The sequence below is a fragment of the Sinocyclocheilus anshuiensis genome, unplaced genomic scaffold, assembly GCF_001515605.1.
Source record: "Sinocyclocheilus anshuiensis isolate Anshui unplaced genomic scaffold, SAMN03320099.WGS_v1.1 scaffold1034, whole genome shotgun sequence".
Taxonomy (NCBI): Eukaryota; Metazoa; Chordata; class Actinopteri; order Cypriniformes; family Cyprinidae; genus Sinocyclocheilus; species Sinocyclocheilus anshuiensis.
Window position 1 is genome coordinate 659,710 of NW_015538015.1, and position 14,272 is coordinate 673,981.

Genomic DNA, 14,272 nt, shown 5'->3' on the forward strand with positions numbered 1-14,272 from the left:
CCCCCATATAGCCAAAATGGCATGATCATAACACCTCTGCAAATAGTCGACTGTGAGATTGTTAGTCTAATCAGGCTCCTCCTATCGAAGCATCGAATCGTCGACTATTCGGGGTCACCCCTAAATTTTTTATTATAAAAATTATCAAGTAATTTCCTTTTATTATTTTCATTATTAGTGTTTATTATTATTATTATTATTATTATTTTTTTTATTAAAAAGTGTTCAAATCAGGGAAATTTAGCTGTAAACTTTTCCTTAATATACATTTTTACATCATAATCTGAGAGACACTTTATTAGGTGTATCAAACTGATCAATAAAAAAAAAAAGGTAATTGATTGCTTGCTTGCTTGTTATTACCAAGTCCAAAGTATGTTATCATGCGGTAGTTGATGATATCCAGCCCTATTTTATATGTATGTAAGTATTTTTAAACCCCCTTCGTGATGATGCAATTGATGGCAGTAACTCTGCTGGAGAAGTGGCTGACTGTAGTGAAATTGCCTTGAGAGCTGCAGACTTCAGCTACAGGTTGTGTCTTTGACTAGAAAACAATTTTCTCTTTTCCTAAGCTCTTAAAACACTTTGTAATGGCATGATTATGATATTTAAAGCTAATGTAATTAGTGCATGACTATTGACACGCGGGTGCTGGAGGGTCAAATTAGTTTTTTTTAGTCCATTGGCGGCATCATACAGCTGTGCTGTGATGGTTTGTAAACAAGCTGAAGTCTAAACTCAGGGCTCCAGACTTAAAAATGTGTTTGTAATGCCTTTTTTCCTGGTTGTTTTGCGATCACACCTTTGTTATGTTGATGTAATAAAATGCATCAAAGTTTTAGTGGAAAAAAAAAGACTTTCAAAAAGTCCTCATCTAGCAGCTGCAGTTGTGACAGCATGAGAGAGATTGAAAGTAAAAGTGCAGAAAACCAGTGTCTATTTTTTGCACAACTTGAACAAACTACAACAGGTAAAGCTGTCAGCTGTGTGGACATTAACAATATCGTTAACAATTCTTGTTTATAATCGATACTAATATGGCTTCTTCTTATCAAGATCTTTAGTCTATATGCTGTGTTCTGTTAATGCGTTGACTTCATATTATTTGTAGCGCACTTGCTGTCCAATAATCACAATAAGCTCTGTGCTCTGTTACCTTTTAATAAACAAAGTATCAGCTTTAAAATTCTGCTAAATTCATAACGAAATTCAAACAATAAATACCATTTTTCCACTCTTTAATGAGGCATGAGCGATCGCTTTAGCGCCTCAGTTCAAGCGGCACGTGAACCCATCATATCTTTCTATTTACTACTATAACACGAAATAAACATGAATGTACATAAGATACAGTACAACTTACTGAAATGTATCATTGTAATCGCTCATTCAGTGTTTCAAACTGCGGAAAACATTTAAAGCTTGTAAAGAATGCCATGTAACAATACATAACTTCAGAATAACCATTCGGCGTCCATAAGCTCATTAGTCAACAAGAAAAAAAAACTATAAAGAAAAGCATTTAGCTAATTATATGTGCTATATTGCATATTCATATGTTTACTTAACCTGTTTTCTACATAAGAAAGAATGCAAGGAGCTAAAGATAAAATTCAGCACCTCCTATATCATTCCATTTTACTAATGAAGAAAAACAGACTGGATGTGTGCAAGACATATGACAACATTTATAGGATGCATTGAGGAGGAGCCCAAACTACACTCAATGACCAAGTGCTGCTAACATAATAATGGTCCATGATATGGGCACAAAGTGTAATAAACAATTATTTGTGACTGTATATAGTTCACAAGTACTCACAAGTACAAGTACTACTCAGATGAGTTCACTACTCATTAACTTTTCGTTCACCTAAAGACAGCATTCGTCAGACACACTGTGTTTCTTTTCACTGTTTAAGATTTGTTTGGCTTTCCATATATGGTTGTTATAAAGGCTGTGGTCAGTTCCCACAAATACAGGGGTCATGAGTTTAGAAATCCAAATTTCTTGATCTTTTGAAAGAAGGAAATGAACTGGTGAAGATTTCCTTGTCAAAGAGGGTGGATTCTCAGAGCACACCCAGCTATTAAACATCCTCTTCAGTACAAAAAGAGCATTTATTTAAGCCAAGCCAAAGTCATTTGAGTGTGGGCTTTTTGACATCACAAGGGAAAAAACATTTGCATATAACTGTCTCTTGAGTAAAATAGCGATCCATTGACACCATTGGCCACACCCACGGCTGTGACGCACTGAATACTAGTGCCACATCAAATCAAAAATAAATGGAACCCATTATAATCAATGACACCTGACTACACTAAAGACAGTAGACATATGCCATGTTCTGTTTCTGATGTATTCCATACGCTTGAGCTACTCCTGACAACAGGACAAATAGATAAGGAAAGGAGGTGATCATTTTGGAATATTTGGTTTGATACATCCTGTTTAGATGGCATTTGCATTTCATTTGCACCTTCCAAAGGACCCCAGTGTTAAGAACGTGTGGATAATTAGTGCTAACGTCATCTTGGATCATGTGAGAGGATTTTATATTTTGTTTGTAGCATTTCATTGCTGATTGTTTTGTAAATGAGACACAATGTACTAAAGGATTTGGTAAAAGAAACTCGCAACTACTTTGCGAAGCATGAGCTATTTCAAAATGCTTTGTGCATAAATTACAGGTTTATAAGGATAATGTTGTCAAAATATGTACTCGCATGCAAAAGTAGGGGGAGTTGGTAAATTACTATAAATTGAGTATTTTCCTAGCTGGAAAATAAAAAAATCTTTAAAGTTTATATATATAAATCAGTATGTTGTGGAAGGGCATTACAACATAATTGACCTTATTTATTGTAATCTAATTTATTTTTATTTATTAGTGTTATATGCATTTAAGTATGTGTAGTTTTTCTGTTGACTTTAAAAGTTCATTAAATCCACTGTTACTTTTTTTAGTTCAGTAAATGTCGATAGCTATGTTTCCATCACCCTGTTTTAATGCACCTTTTGAAGTATCGCATGAGAAACGAGAGATGGAAATGGCAAATTTCAAAAATAAATCCCTTAATTCGGGATTAGTAGGGATGTAACGATTCACTCAACTCACGATTCGATTCGATTCATGATTTTGATTGCACGATTAGATTCACGATTATTATAATTGTTTTAAACAAAATTAGATTTAAAACAAATGATAAATTAAATGTATCCTTTTATTATTGCTTGGACAAAATGCTGCACATTTCTTTGTGAAATTGGGATTAGGTTTTTGACTTGTGCGAAAAAGGGTTAATGCGAATAATGGGAGATGGAAACGCATTTTGCAAATAAATTCCACATGAGCGTTGAAAAAATGTGACTTTGCGCTATGTGACAGCATAACCTGACTAACCAGTGGACCGATTTAGTTGCACAGCATCTGAAATGTTGTCATGGTCATTCTGAAGTGCCCGAGCAAAGTCTGTCGTCAAAGTATTTCTGTATAACTGCCTCCCAGAACGGTCTACCACGACTGCGTTCCCAAACAGCAGCATCCACCTCCGAAAGCAAGATGTGCATAAGTTAAATTCGCAACTTTGGATGGAAACCCGGCTAATGAGTAATCGTGTTAACCTTGACCTCACTATTGATCAAAAATAATAGTGATTCTTGATTGATTATTGCCATAATTGAGCAGCCCTAAGTTAAACTATTTTTAACTACCTCAGCAAGACTCTCCACTGACCTTAAAAAGCAGCTTACGCCAATGCCTCATTAGTGCTCCTTTAAGCAACGCTGGTAATGCAACTTACTCTCAATGTGTTTTGCATCATATTGTGACATTTCGGTATGTAACAACCCCTGAGCTTTCATAACTAAAAGCAATTTCACATGTTTGCGAGTATGTTTCAGCAGTATACTTGTCAGAGCTGCTCACGGAGTAAGAGACCTGCCTGTTCCTCTTGGAGGTCTTACTTGGCAGCGTCATTCCCAGACTTTAGAGGGGGATTCCAACTTGGAGAAAAAACACTTCAGGGGGCAGTTTTGATTTCTCTCTGCAAGACCTTCTGGAAGCTTCTAGCCCAGCGTGAGGAGCTCTCCATGGGGTGGAGCTAGATTTTCACTCCCTGCTAGCATGAAGAACACTTCTTAATTACAGAAGATTAAAACCAGTCTCCTGCAGAGTTATGTTGAGGGACAGAGTCTTTCTCTTCATTTTTAATAATAACCCAGCCTCAGTGTTGCCCAGTGGACTGTGCCTACACCTCCTCCTGTAGCCAAGTGCCCTTTTATCACCCCTTCCCTTTTGGCTGTTTGTGTGCCATCAGTCCCTGCAGTTTGACTCGATCTGGCATCCTCTGTGAGTTGTTCATCTATAGTGTTCCTGCAGTCTGCTTTGAATGCACTCCCGCTGAGACAAATGACCTGCGCTTCAATTCACACTCCGCCAACACAAACAAGCTGAGAAATGTAGCACTTCTTAATGAGTTTTAATTACAAATGTGATTACAGTTGAAGAAGGAATACAGCCATCTTTGTGCAAAGTGGAGCAGAAGCTTATGCATTAAAAAATGTTTACAGACCATTATCTTCATGACTAGAGTGGATTTGGATTTTGGATGTATTCTCTGGTTTCACACTTGTTTCGGTTGCTTTGCTTGAACCCATGTGTGATTTCACTTCCAACCGTCACAGGTTTCTGTTCAAAATGTGTTTTTTTTTTGGCTCAGAACCCTGAGATGTTTGCTTCATTACCATGAGTAGCCTATTAATGACAGTTTTTTATTTATTTTTTACCACTGTAGGTAATTGCCAAAAATGGTTCTTAGTTTCGCATTTTAGTGGGGTTTGCTGAGACGAGCTTTGCTCTTATTTTTGTTCATACTTCAGTGTACTTTAGGATGGACAAGCACAACTTGTAAAAGTTGCAAAGATATCGGAACTGATAGCCTACACCGTAGTTGCACTTTGAGCAACCCGAGTTCAAATCCCAACTCGTGGTACTTTACAATTCTTTCTCTCAATATCATCTACTTCGCTTCCTAACCAGACACATTGTGATAAGATTTAGAATAATTATTTGTCTGTCCACACCAGACGTGACATGGCTACAAGTCGTGACACAACATAAATCAAAAGTTATAGCCAAGCTGCGAGTCTGTGGATAGGCTCTCTTTAGAAGCATGCTGCTGTTCCCCAAAACAAAATGAATAAATACATCATTAAATTCATAAATTCATAAATTATTTTAACACTATTTAAATTATAAACTCAGATTAGGACAAAAACTTGGATTAAAATGGAAAATATGTATTTTATTGTGTGTTGCGGATTGTTCACTTCAGTGGTTCTCAACCTTTTTGACTCCATGACACCCCATTGTTCACAAAAATATTCAAACCCCCTCTCCTCTCCCTTAAATTGAAGGGTTACGGATAAGGAGTTTTCAAAAAGTTTTAGTCACAATAAAATATTTTAAGGCTTGGCAAAACTAGAAAACTAGAAAAATGTATATTCATTATAAAAATGGCCATGGCGTTTTAAAATGTTCATGACTTTTCCAGGTCTAGAAATCAGGCTTTTAAAATAATTAAAATGAAACGTAATTAAAAATTAAAAATAGTGGAAACTGACATAATTTAAACAGGTACTTCTGTTCAATTTCAAAATGGATTTGTTGTTCTTGATGCAAGTCATGCCAACTAAATGAACCCAAGCTCATAATGTTCAATGAACTCAGGTCTGCACGTGAAGCTCTTGTATTAAAATGCCCTCAGTGTAACAGTGCTTGTCTGTTCTTTCTGCAGTCGCCTACTAAAGCTGTGTATAATGCGAGACACTGGAACCAGCCAGAGCCAGAAGATCTGCTGCCTATGCCTCCATCACGACCTCAGGCTCCTCCAGTGAGTACAACACTAAACACAGGATGCTCCACTAAACACTACACACTCCTACACAGTCACACAACCCACTTTAGAAAGCACTTCAGCATAGGCACTTCTCATGCTATCACCACAGTGTTTATAGTCACCTTTGTGTAAAAACTCCTACCTCTTTGATGCCACTCCACACATTTTTGCTCTGTTGTCTCCCCAGTGTGAGAGACGGTGAACGATGAAAGCTTCGCACCAGAACTCGGCTGTTAAAGTCAATATGAAACATTCACAACCCACTTTATTTTAATGCAGTTTTTTTTTTTTTTTTTTTTTCTACTTGTAACGTGCAGGGATATATTTTATCCATCGGGAATTTATTGGATGGGATTTGCAATAGATTGTGGAGAGGATGAAATTTATTTATTTAGCCTCTACCTAGTGGGAGTTGTTACTTGCTTGGCCATAACCTTTATTATATTAACCCTAACCAGCATTAAATTGCTACATTAGCAAGGGTGTCCTGCATTTCTGCATAAATACTTTCTGCAGTTAAATTCTGCATTATCTACAACAGTAGTCTAAACCCGTGACTAAATAATTATTTTGGGGTGTTTCCCAGAAGCAACTATGGTCGCAAGTTCCGTCGTTACCAATGGAGTTCAGCAAAACTGAAAAAAAAAGAGTTGGCTAATGATGAATTTGGGAAACACACCCCGGGTTGGTGATAGGTGCTTTCGAAACACTGCTTCATAAAGCTTTAAAACCTTTTCAAATGTATATATATTTATATCTATTTTTTTCTAATCACTGGTTTGGAGTGTTTATTAAACTGCACAAGTTAAGTGATTTCAACAAACAAGGCTTTATGGCGTAACATTTCTAAACTTTTTGAACGATTTCCCCGCTAGAGGGCATTGTTCTGGTGAACTCATGAACTTGGGTTTAATATGTTATTAACTGATCTCAGCGCAGTTTTATAATTGGTTGATAATAAATATGCATGTATAATTAAAGTCCCCCGTAGTCAAATATTTTATCCCTTAAAACTTACCTTTGATCATCAAAATGACATATTTAAATGTTTTTTCTTGTGAAAATAATTTTCTCATGCCTTATATATATATATATATATATATAAATTGAAAATCAGCAAACACTGTGGAACCAAATAAATAGGCTATAGAATGTTTATTAGCAAAACGAACACGAAAGTTACAGCTTGATGTAAAATAAATAAATTACACAAAGTTTAAATAAAGTAAAAATCAGCAAACACTGTTTAACCAAATAAATAAGAAATGCATAAATTAAAAAAAGAAACCTTCCAAAATCACCTTAGATGAATGCAAAAGTCAACAGGCATTTCAAAATCGAAAATATCGCCAAACAGGCGCTTTTGCATTTCGTTTTGAAACTAAATCTTCCGCCATTGTCTTGTCGGTCTCACCTCACTCTTCTTGTCGGTGTCCAGCGACATGACAGAGTTGAGATATGTTTAACTTTATGCAAATGAAGAGTGACTTACGGGAGCGACAACCAATGGAAGTGAAGACAGTGAAGCGCACGTGATTCATCACTGCATTCTGTAGAGGAGTGTCAAGGAAAGATGGAGAAGTTGCTAGTTTTTAGTGGTCAGTAACTTTCCAATGATGTATGATATGTGTCTGTGTATATGCGGTTGTACTTGCCATGCTGACTCTGAGCCTGAATGGTTTCGTGAACCGGGACGGGACCGGCTTTGCCGTTGATAAAAGAGCGTGATGGCAAAAAGCACTGACTGTTTCTCGTTCATCTTTAATATTATTTTTATATTTATTGATTATTTTTTATATTTAGTTATTTTCTTCCAAAATTTTTGTTTGTAGCGGCAAGAAAACTGATTCTTGTCTACAACATGAAGAAACGTCAGTGAATGTAATTTATAAATGTTACTAGGCAACCAGTAGTGGGAACACCCTGTAGCGACCTCACAGCCACTGGTGACATGCAGCGACAAAGTCGCTGGTAGTGTGAATACACCTTGACTCCAGCTGCTGATCTGTGATGCGACTGTCGTTCGGCACGCTGCATTGAGCAGCCGCATTCAGGCACCGGTAACACTGACTATCGCAGCAAGCCTAATAGTTACTGTACTTTCCAGGAAAATATGTTGCACCTGGTGAAATGCATTGTTGAGAAAAGAAAAAAAAAAAACAGAGACTACATTTATTATAAGAACCAAGCCTAAACTAATTTTTTTATAGCAAAACCGAAACTATTAGCATGTGGGAAATACACTATACAAACTTGGGCTCACTTATGTCTCGCATCCAAATTTGCTGGTGCTGCATGTTTTGCTGGCTTGATGTTAATTGCATTATATAAGTTGTTTTGGAATATACATTGCACGTTTCAGTAGGCTTGCTGTGATAGACGGTGTTTTCGGTTATACCGGTGGTAAGCCGCAACACCGGTTATGTCATTTGCCTACCGCGGCACCGCCCCCCACCGTCGTTTTGATTTGTTTATAGTAACAAAAATAATGTAGCCTAGTTCAGTTAGAGGACAGACACTTTTAAAAACTAAATGCACAATGCAGCATGCCGAACCGAACGCGAACGACAGTGCACCATGGAGCAGGAGTCAGATTTTATTTATCATGTGAGGAGAGTGAGTCGAGCTGACTGACAAGAGTGAGGTGAGAAAGACAAGACGATGGCAGAAGATTGTTTAGAAAGGAAATGCAAAGGCGCCTGTTTGGCAATATTTTAGATTTTTAAAAGCCTATTGACTGGAAGTTTTTTTTAAACATTCGTTTCTTATTTATTTGGTTCCACAGTGTTTGCTGATTACTTTATTTAAACTGTGTTTTATTAATTTTATTTTACGTCAAGGTGTATATGACGTGCCTCCAAGCTTTCTTGTTAGTTTTGCTAATAAACGTTCTGTGTTTCTTATTTATTTGGTTCCACAGTTTTTATATAAAACATTTTCAGTTTTATATACCCATTTAAACTTTGTGTAGCCTAAGTAATTTGTTATTTTATTAGGCATATATGGTGTATTTTTATTCGTTTTGTTAATAAAAGTTCTGAGTTTGACGTTGTTGTTGCTTGAATTGAATCAACTGCCGAATTGCCGCTAATTTGAAAGTGAAAGTAAAATGCGCACGGCACTTTTACAAGCCATTTGAAAGTGAAGAAAAGAGGGAAACTCAAACGAACTAACTCCCCCCACCACCCCAACGGTGATACCAGTATTACCGGTGTTGTCACACATCGATTAACCGGTGGGAAAATTTCCTCACCGTCACAACCCTACGTTTCAGATGAAAATACGGTAGTTAATTAATGCAATGATTTGTAGATTACTTTTAAAACACTAAACTTTCATAAAAACATTTATAATTAGTTTGTAAAAGGCATCTTTATGCACATTTTGACTTCACATTGCATTTACAGATGTCAGCGTGCAATATTTTGAGAGCTTCGAAACAATAAATCATGTTGCTAGGCAGTTGGTATGGTTGATTCAGAGGTTGGAAAAGCTTCGTTTCTTCCATTACTGATTCAGCTCTTCAGCATTAGCCAGTAAACTGTAGGGGTGGGGGGGGAAATCGATACAGCGTAGTATCGCGATGTTTTCCGCGGCAATACTGTATCGATACACGGACACCAAGTATCGATCTTTTATGATAGTATTTTGTAGAATAATAAAATCAATTTCTTTACAATCCACTCGATGGTGGTGTTGAAGTTTTTCTGGTGAGGTCGGCTGGGTCACCTTCAGCATGCAGTAAGTTAGTAAAATAAAGAGGGTGGCATCGTGGAAAGTTATCAGGAAAGCCCCGTCCGCGTTTAAATCGGATGTATGGACTTCGGATTTGTAAACAAGGAGGGGATGTAAGTAGGGATGCACCGAAAATATAATACATATAATAATAATAATAATAATAATAATAATAATAATAATAATATATATGGCGCGCCGCGTCGTGCCCCGCTCAGAAAAATCCGCTCAGCACGCATTTTTCACTCTCCTCGTCACTGCGCGGTTTGATGCTCCGCTCAGTATTCCGATCTATGAATGTGCGTTCTGCTTGTGTACCGCTCATGCTCACCGGAAAAGCAAAGTCTGCTCAAATAACGCACTGACAGGAAATTTCTATGCAGTATAGGCCTATTTGTTCCGGTTTGCAGTAGCGCTACTGTGCTGTAACATGGTGTAGGATAATTCAGCTGTACTGGGCAACGCTGGTAAAATAATGCTATCTTCAGTGCCACCACACTGTGCTCTGCTATGCTATGCTCTGCATATGCTATGCATATGCTCTGCTATGCTATGCTCTGCTCATATGCTCTGATAATAATAGCTTTGTAGGATGTTTTATTTAATTTAATTTACATTTAACAGTAATTTACTTTCAAATGCCCCAATTGCTGAAGTGTCTGCAATACCTTTTTTTACAATTTCAAGTCGCATTGTTCAAAATACCTGTAGTAGCACAGCAGTGCATACCTGTTTACCAAAGTTTTCCTTTGGGGACATAATTTGAAGTTGGAAAAAGGTAATATATCGCAGAATATCGCAATATATTTAAAATCGCAATAATATTGTATTGTGACACAAGTATCATGATAATACCGTATCGTGAGGCCTCTGGTGATTCCCACCCCTAGTAAACTGGGCAGCCTAGGTGTAGTATTTTCAGATGTGAAGCATGTTATAACATTTTAATGAAAGATTCTGAAAAAAAAAGCTTTTTTTTTCTTCTTTGGAATAGCTGACCCTGATAAATCATTCACCATTAAACCAGGAATGTGTATTAAAGTAAATAGTGTATTTTGATTTGCATGTTTTGTGCAAACACAGTCCCATTATGCACTTCTCTTTCAACTAGCAACCTCTCCCTCGCTCTCTACATGTGCCATCCAAACACAATCAATCCCATACAACTTAGCCAGCCTGCATCTGTTACCACCAGTGAAGCCCACTGTAATATTATGCGCACTGACAGATGTGCTTACACTTCACTTGAACTGTTTGTATGCATTCTCATTAGCGCAGCGCCTCTGTTTCTACTGTACAGTTTTGAAAAAAAAAATCATTATTCATTCAAGTATGTGGTGCTTGGCCATCTTAGGAGTGTTTTATTTAGCAGCGTTGCTGCTCGTTGTGGATTTGGCCTTTTAGTAGTTGCTGCATGAGGAATCTATAATGTTCTGTAGCACTATCTTTAGTCATCGTGTTGCATAACCAGCAGTGGCTCGGTTGTTGGCAGCTCAGGGTGTATGTGAATCAGTCCTGCAGTGCTTCCAGACATGTTATGGTTTAATTCAGAGTCGTCGTTCTCTCACAGGCCGCTTCATCGGGAGGCAGTAAAGAGTCGAACACACACAAGGATGATGGAGTGTTCAAAGCTCCAGCTCCTCCTCCCAAAGTCATCAAGTCCGTCACTATCCCCACAGAACCTTACCAGGACATGGTCACTGCACTTAAATGTAGGAAAGAACACAAGGAGGTGAGTGCAAACACTTGACAACCCTGTCTGATTTGACACAATGTAGAACCTTGCTGCATGCTGCTTCCTTTAATTCAACAAGTGACATTTAGTTATCATTATCTCTTGGAAATAAAAAGGGTTGATTTTACATGTTTTTTCTCAATTCTGAAATATAATAGAGTAAAGAGACTGCTGACTTAAGAGATTTGTAATGCACTAGACATTTTAATATTTGGCAACTTTATACTGAAGGCCTGAGCAGGAGCCAATTCTGAGCCACTCAGAAAACAACAGGCCAATCAGAAGAAAGGCTCATGAATATTAATTAGACAGGCCAAAATCGACCTGTTCTCAGCAGAGCTCCTGAGAAAGGGGCTGTAAAAATATATTGAGATGGTTTTTGGTACTTATACCGCAAATATATATTCTTAAGGACATCAAAACCTAAAATAAAACTCCAGAAAGGTGTACAATATGGGACCTTTAAGTCTACATGTGTATATCAAATGTAGTCAATGTATTTCTATTTATATACCCATATACTCTAAGAATGCCAAAACTTTCATCAAAGAATATTTCTGTCATGAGATTAAGCAATAGCTTTCTCTTTCTCAACAGTTGTACACCGTTGTCCAGCACGTGAAGCACTTCAATGATGTGGTGGAGTTTGGCGAGAATCAGGAGTTCACAGATGACTTTGAATATCTTGCCACTGGTCTGAAGACTGGTCAACCACTTAACACACGCTGCCTTAGGTGCAGAAAACATTCCATCAGTCTATATTCTGACCATTCTTCAATATTTAAGCTATGACCCTGGGCTGCACTATTAATCGAATTTGTAATTGCGATTACAATTACGGATGCCACAATTACGTAATTGTTCAAAGCGGCAATTAATCGTTCAAAGTCCACTCATTTTGTTCTGAGTGCTTAAGATGTGTTTTTTTCTTTCTACAGGTTATTTTAAGGGTTTTTCTATTGTTTCAATTTTAGTTTTATAATTGTAGTGTTATAATTGTTATAACATTATAATACCATGCATATTTTTACTTTTTTTTAAATTATTTTAAGAAACCAAATCCATTGCATAGTTGACTATAAAATACTATAATAAAAGCAATAAATATTTTATTTCAACATGTTTATTTTCATATAAATATATTGCATGCAGTTGCTTCAAACGTATGGTATAAACATCATTCAATGTAAATTGTGATAATTGTAATTGATAATCGCAATTACAATTTCAAGGGAATAATCGACAATTATGATTTTTGTCGTAATCGTGCAGCCCTACTATGACCTAATGTTTGTATTTGCGAAAGTGTTTGCTTATTATAATCCTGTTGCATTTGTGTGCAGTGTTATTAGTTTGGCCACACGGTGCGCCATGCCCAGTTTCAGGATGCACCTGAGGGCTCGTGGGAAAGTGGCTCAGGTCTTTAAAACTCTCAGTGATGCACCTCAACATCCAGTAAGTCAAAATACGTTTTGAGTCTTCTAAAACCTTCACTGCCTGATAACTCATGTCTAATCAATTCTACTTTCCTGTCCTTGCCCCTTCCTCAGAATCTAGCTCTATGTACGGCCTCTCTGATGTACATCCTCAGCCGAGATCGCTTGAACATGGACCTGGATCGGGCCAGTCTGGATCTAATGATTCGTTTACTGGAATTAGAACAGGACAAATCCATTGTTGATCAGCTAACGACAAAAGAGATGAACAAAGTTAAAGAAAAGATTCGCAAACTCTGCGAAACGGTCCATAATAAGCATCTCGACTTGGAGAATATCACGGTAAGCTTGAGATCAGTTGTGCTTGTTTATTGGCCGGTGTTTCTTGCTGCAGTGCAGTTCTGTTTGTTTACATCTGCAAAATTTCCTGTCGAGGACTTGCACTTTTTTATGATTCTGCTTGTCTGATAGACCATGTGGATGAGGGATTGTGTTCATTTGGGGTTTTTCAGACAGGTTCAGCTTCTGCTCCCTCTAGTGGATACACTTCATTGCTTGTGTTGTACATTCTTAGGATGTTTTCAAAAATGTGGGTTGTGTCAGTGGGTTGTTCCAACAACTAGTCTCTGTGTTAATAGATCATCCCAAAATTACAATATATTTTGTCATTTACACACCCCCATGTCATACCTTACCCTTATGACGGCTCCAGACTGTGACTAAAACGGTCCTATTTGCGACCAAAAATATTAATTAGCGAGTGAAGTTTTTGCTGAGGTCGCCACTAGGCCTGTCACGATAACAACTTTTTGTTGTGCGATATATTGCCCCAGAAATAATTGCGATAAGCGATATTATTGTCATTCTAAAGACCATTTTATGCCACTGAATATATAATCATAATGCAACAGCATAATAATGCAAGAAGGCCTACACACTTCCAAATGACAACAAACTTTTAATTTTTAAGAATATTTAGATCATGGAAATTAAGTATCAAAATATTAGATACCTTAAAAAAAAACTGAATAAATAGTAAATAAACATCATCTAACAAAGTGCAAAGTAACAAGTAGAAAAAAAGAAAAAATAGTCAAAGAACTTGTATGGAGATTTTTCCATCTGCAGATTTTTCCCTGACCTTTTCTCTGTAAATTAAGGGTGCACACTATTGCTGAAAAACATAATCACTACTTAGCAGTCAGATGTCCGTTTGCACAAAGGCACAGATCCCTAAACAAGACCTGGGGCCCGTTCTTCGTACGTCGCTAACTCAGTTAGCTGGATTTGATTGTTGACGATTTGGCATGATCTTGGATTGTTTGGTTCTTCGAAGCTCATCCTGGAGTTGCTGTCATAGCAACAGGTCCATAAGATTAAACCTGCTCTAGAGCAAGCTTATTTCATGTAAACAGGATTAGATTGCATCTTTTTAAGCAGAATTGATACTTAAAATCTG

The 14,272-nt window shown here is 37.2% G+C and overlaps 1 protein-coding gene across 1 annotated transcript in view; it reads left to right on the plus strand.

Moving 5' to 3' along the window:
* Positions 1-14,272, plus strand: part of LOC107678383 (wings apart-like protein homolog) — a 104,464-nt gene that overhangs the window by 56,209 nt on the left and 33,983 nt on the right. Inside the window, exons 6-10 of the mRNA XM_016473623.1 lie at positions 5,806-5,901; positions 11,213-11,374; positions 11,975-12,111; positions 12,721-12,832; positions 12,928-13,155. Of these exons, the coding sequence (XP_016329109.1) occupies positions 5,806-5,901; positions 11,213-11,374; positions 11,975-12,111; positions 12,721-12,832; positions 12,928-13,155 (735 nt within the window). The remainder of the gene's footprint in view (positions 1-5,805; positions 5,902-11,212; positions 11,375-11,974; positions 12,112-12,720; positions 12,833-12,927; positions 13,156-14,272) is intronic.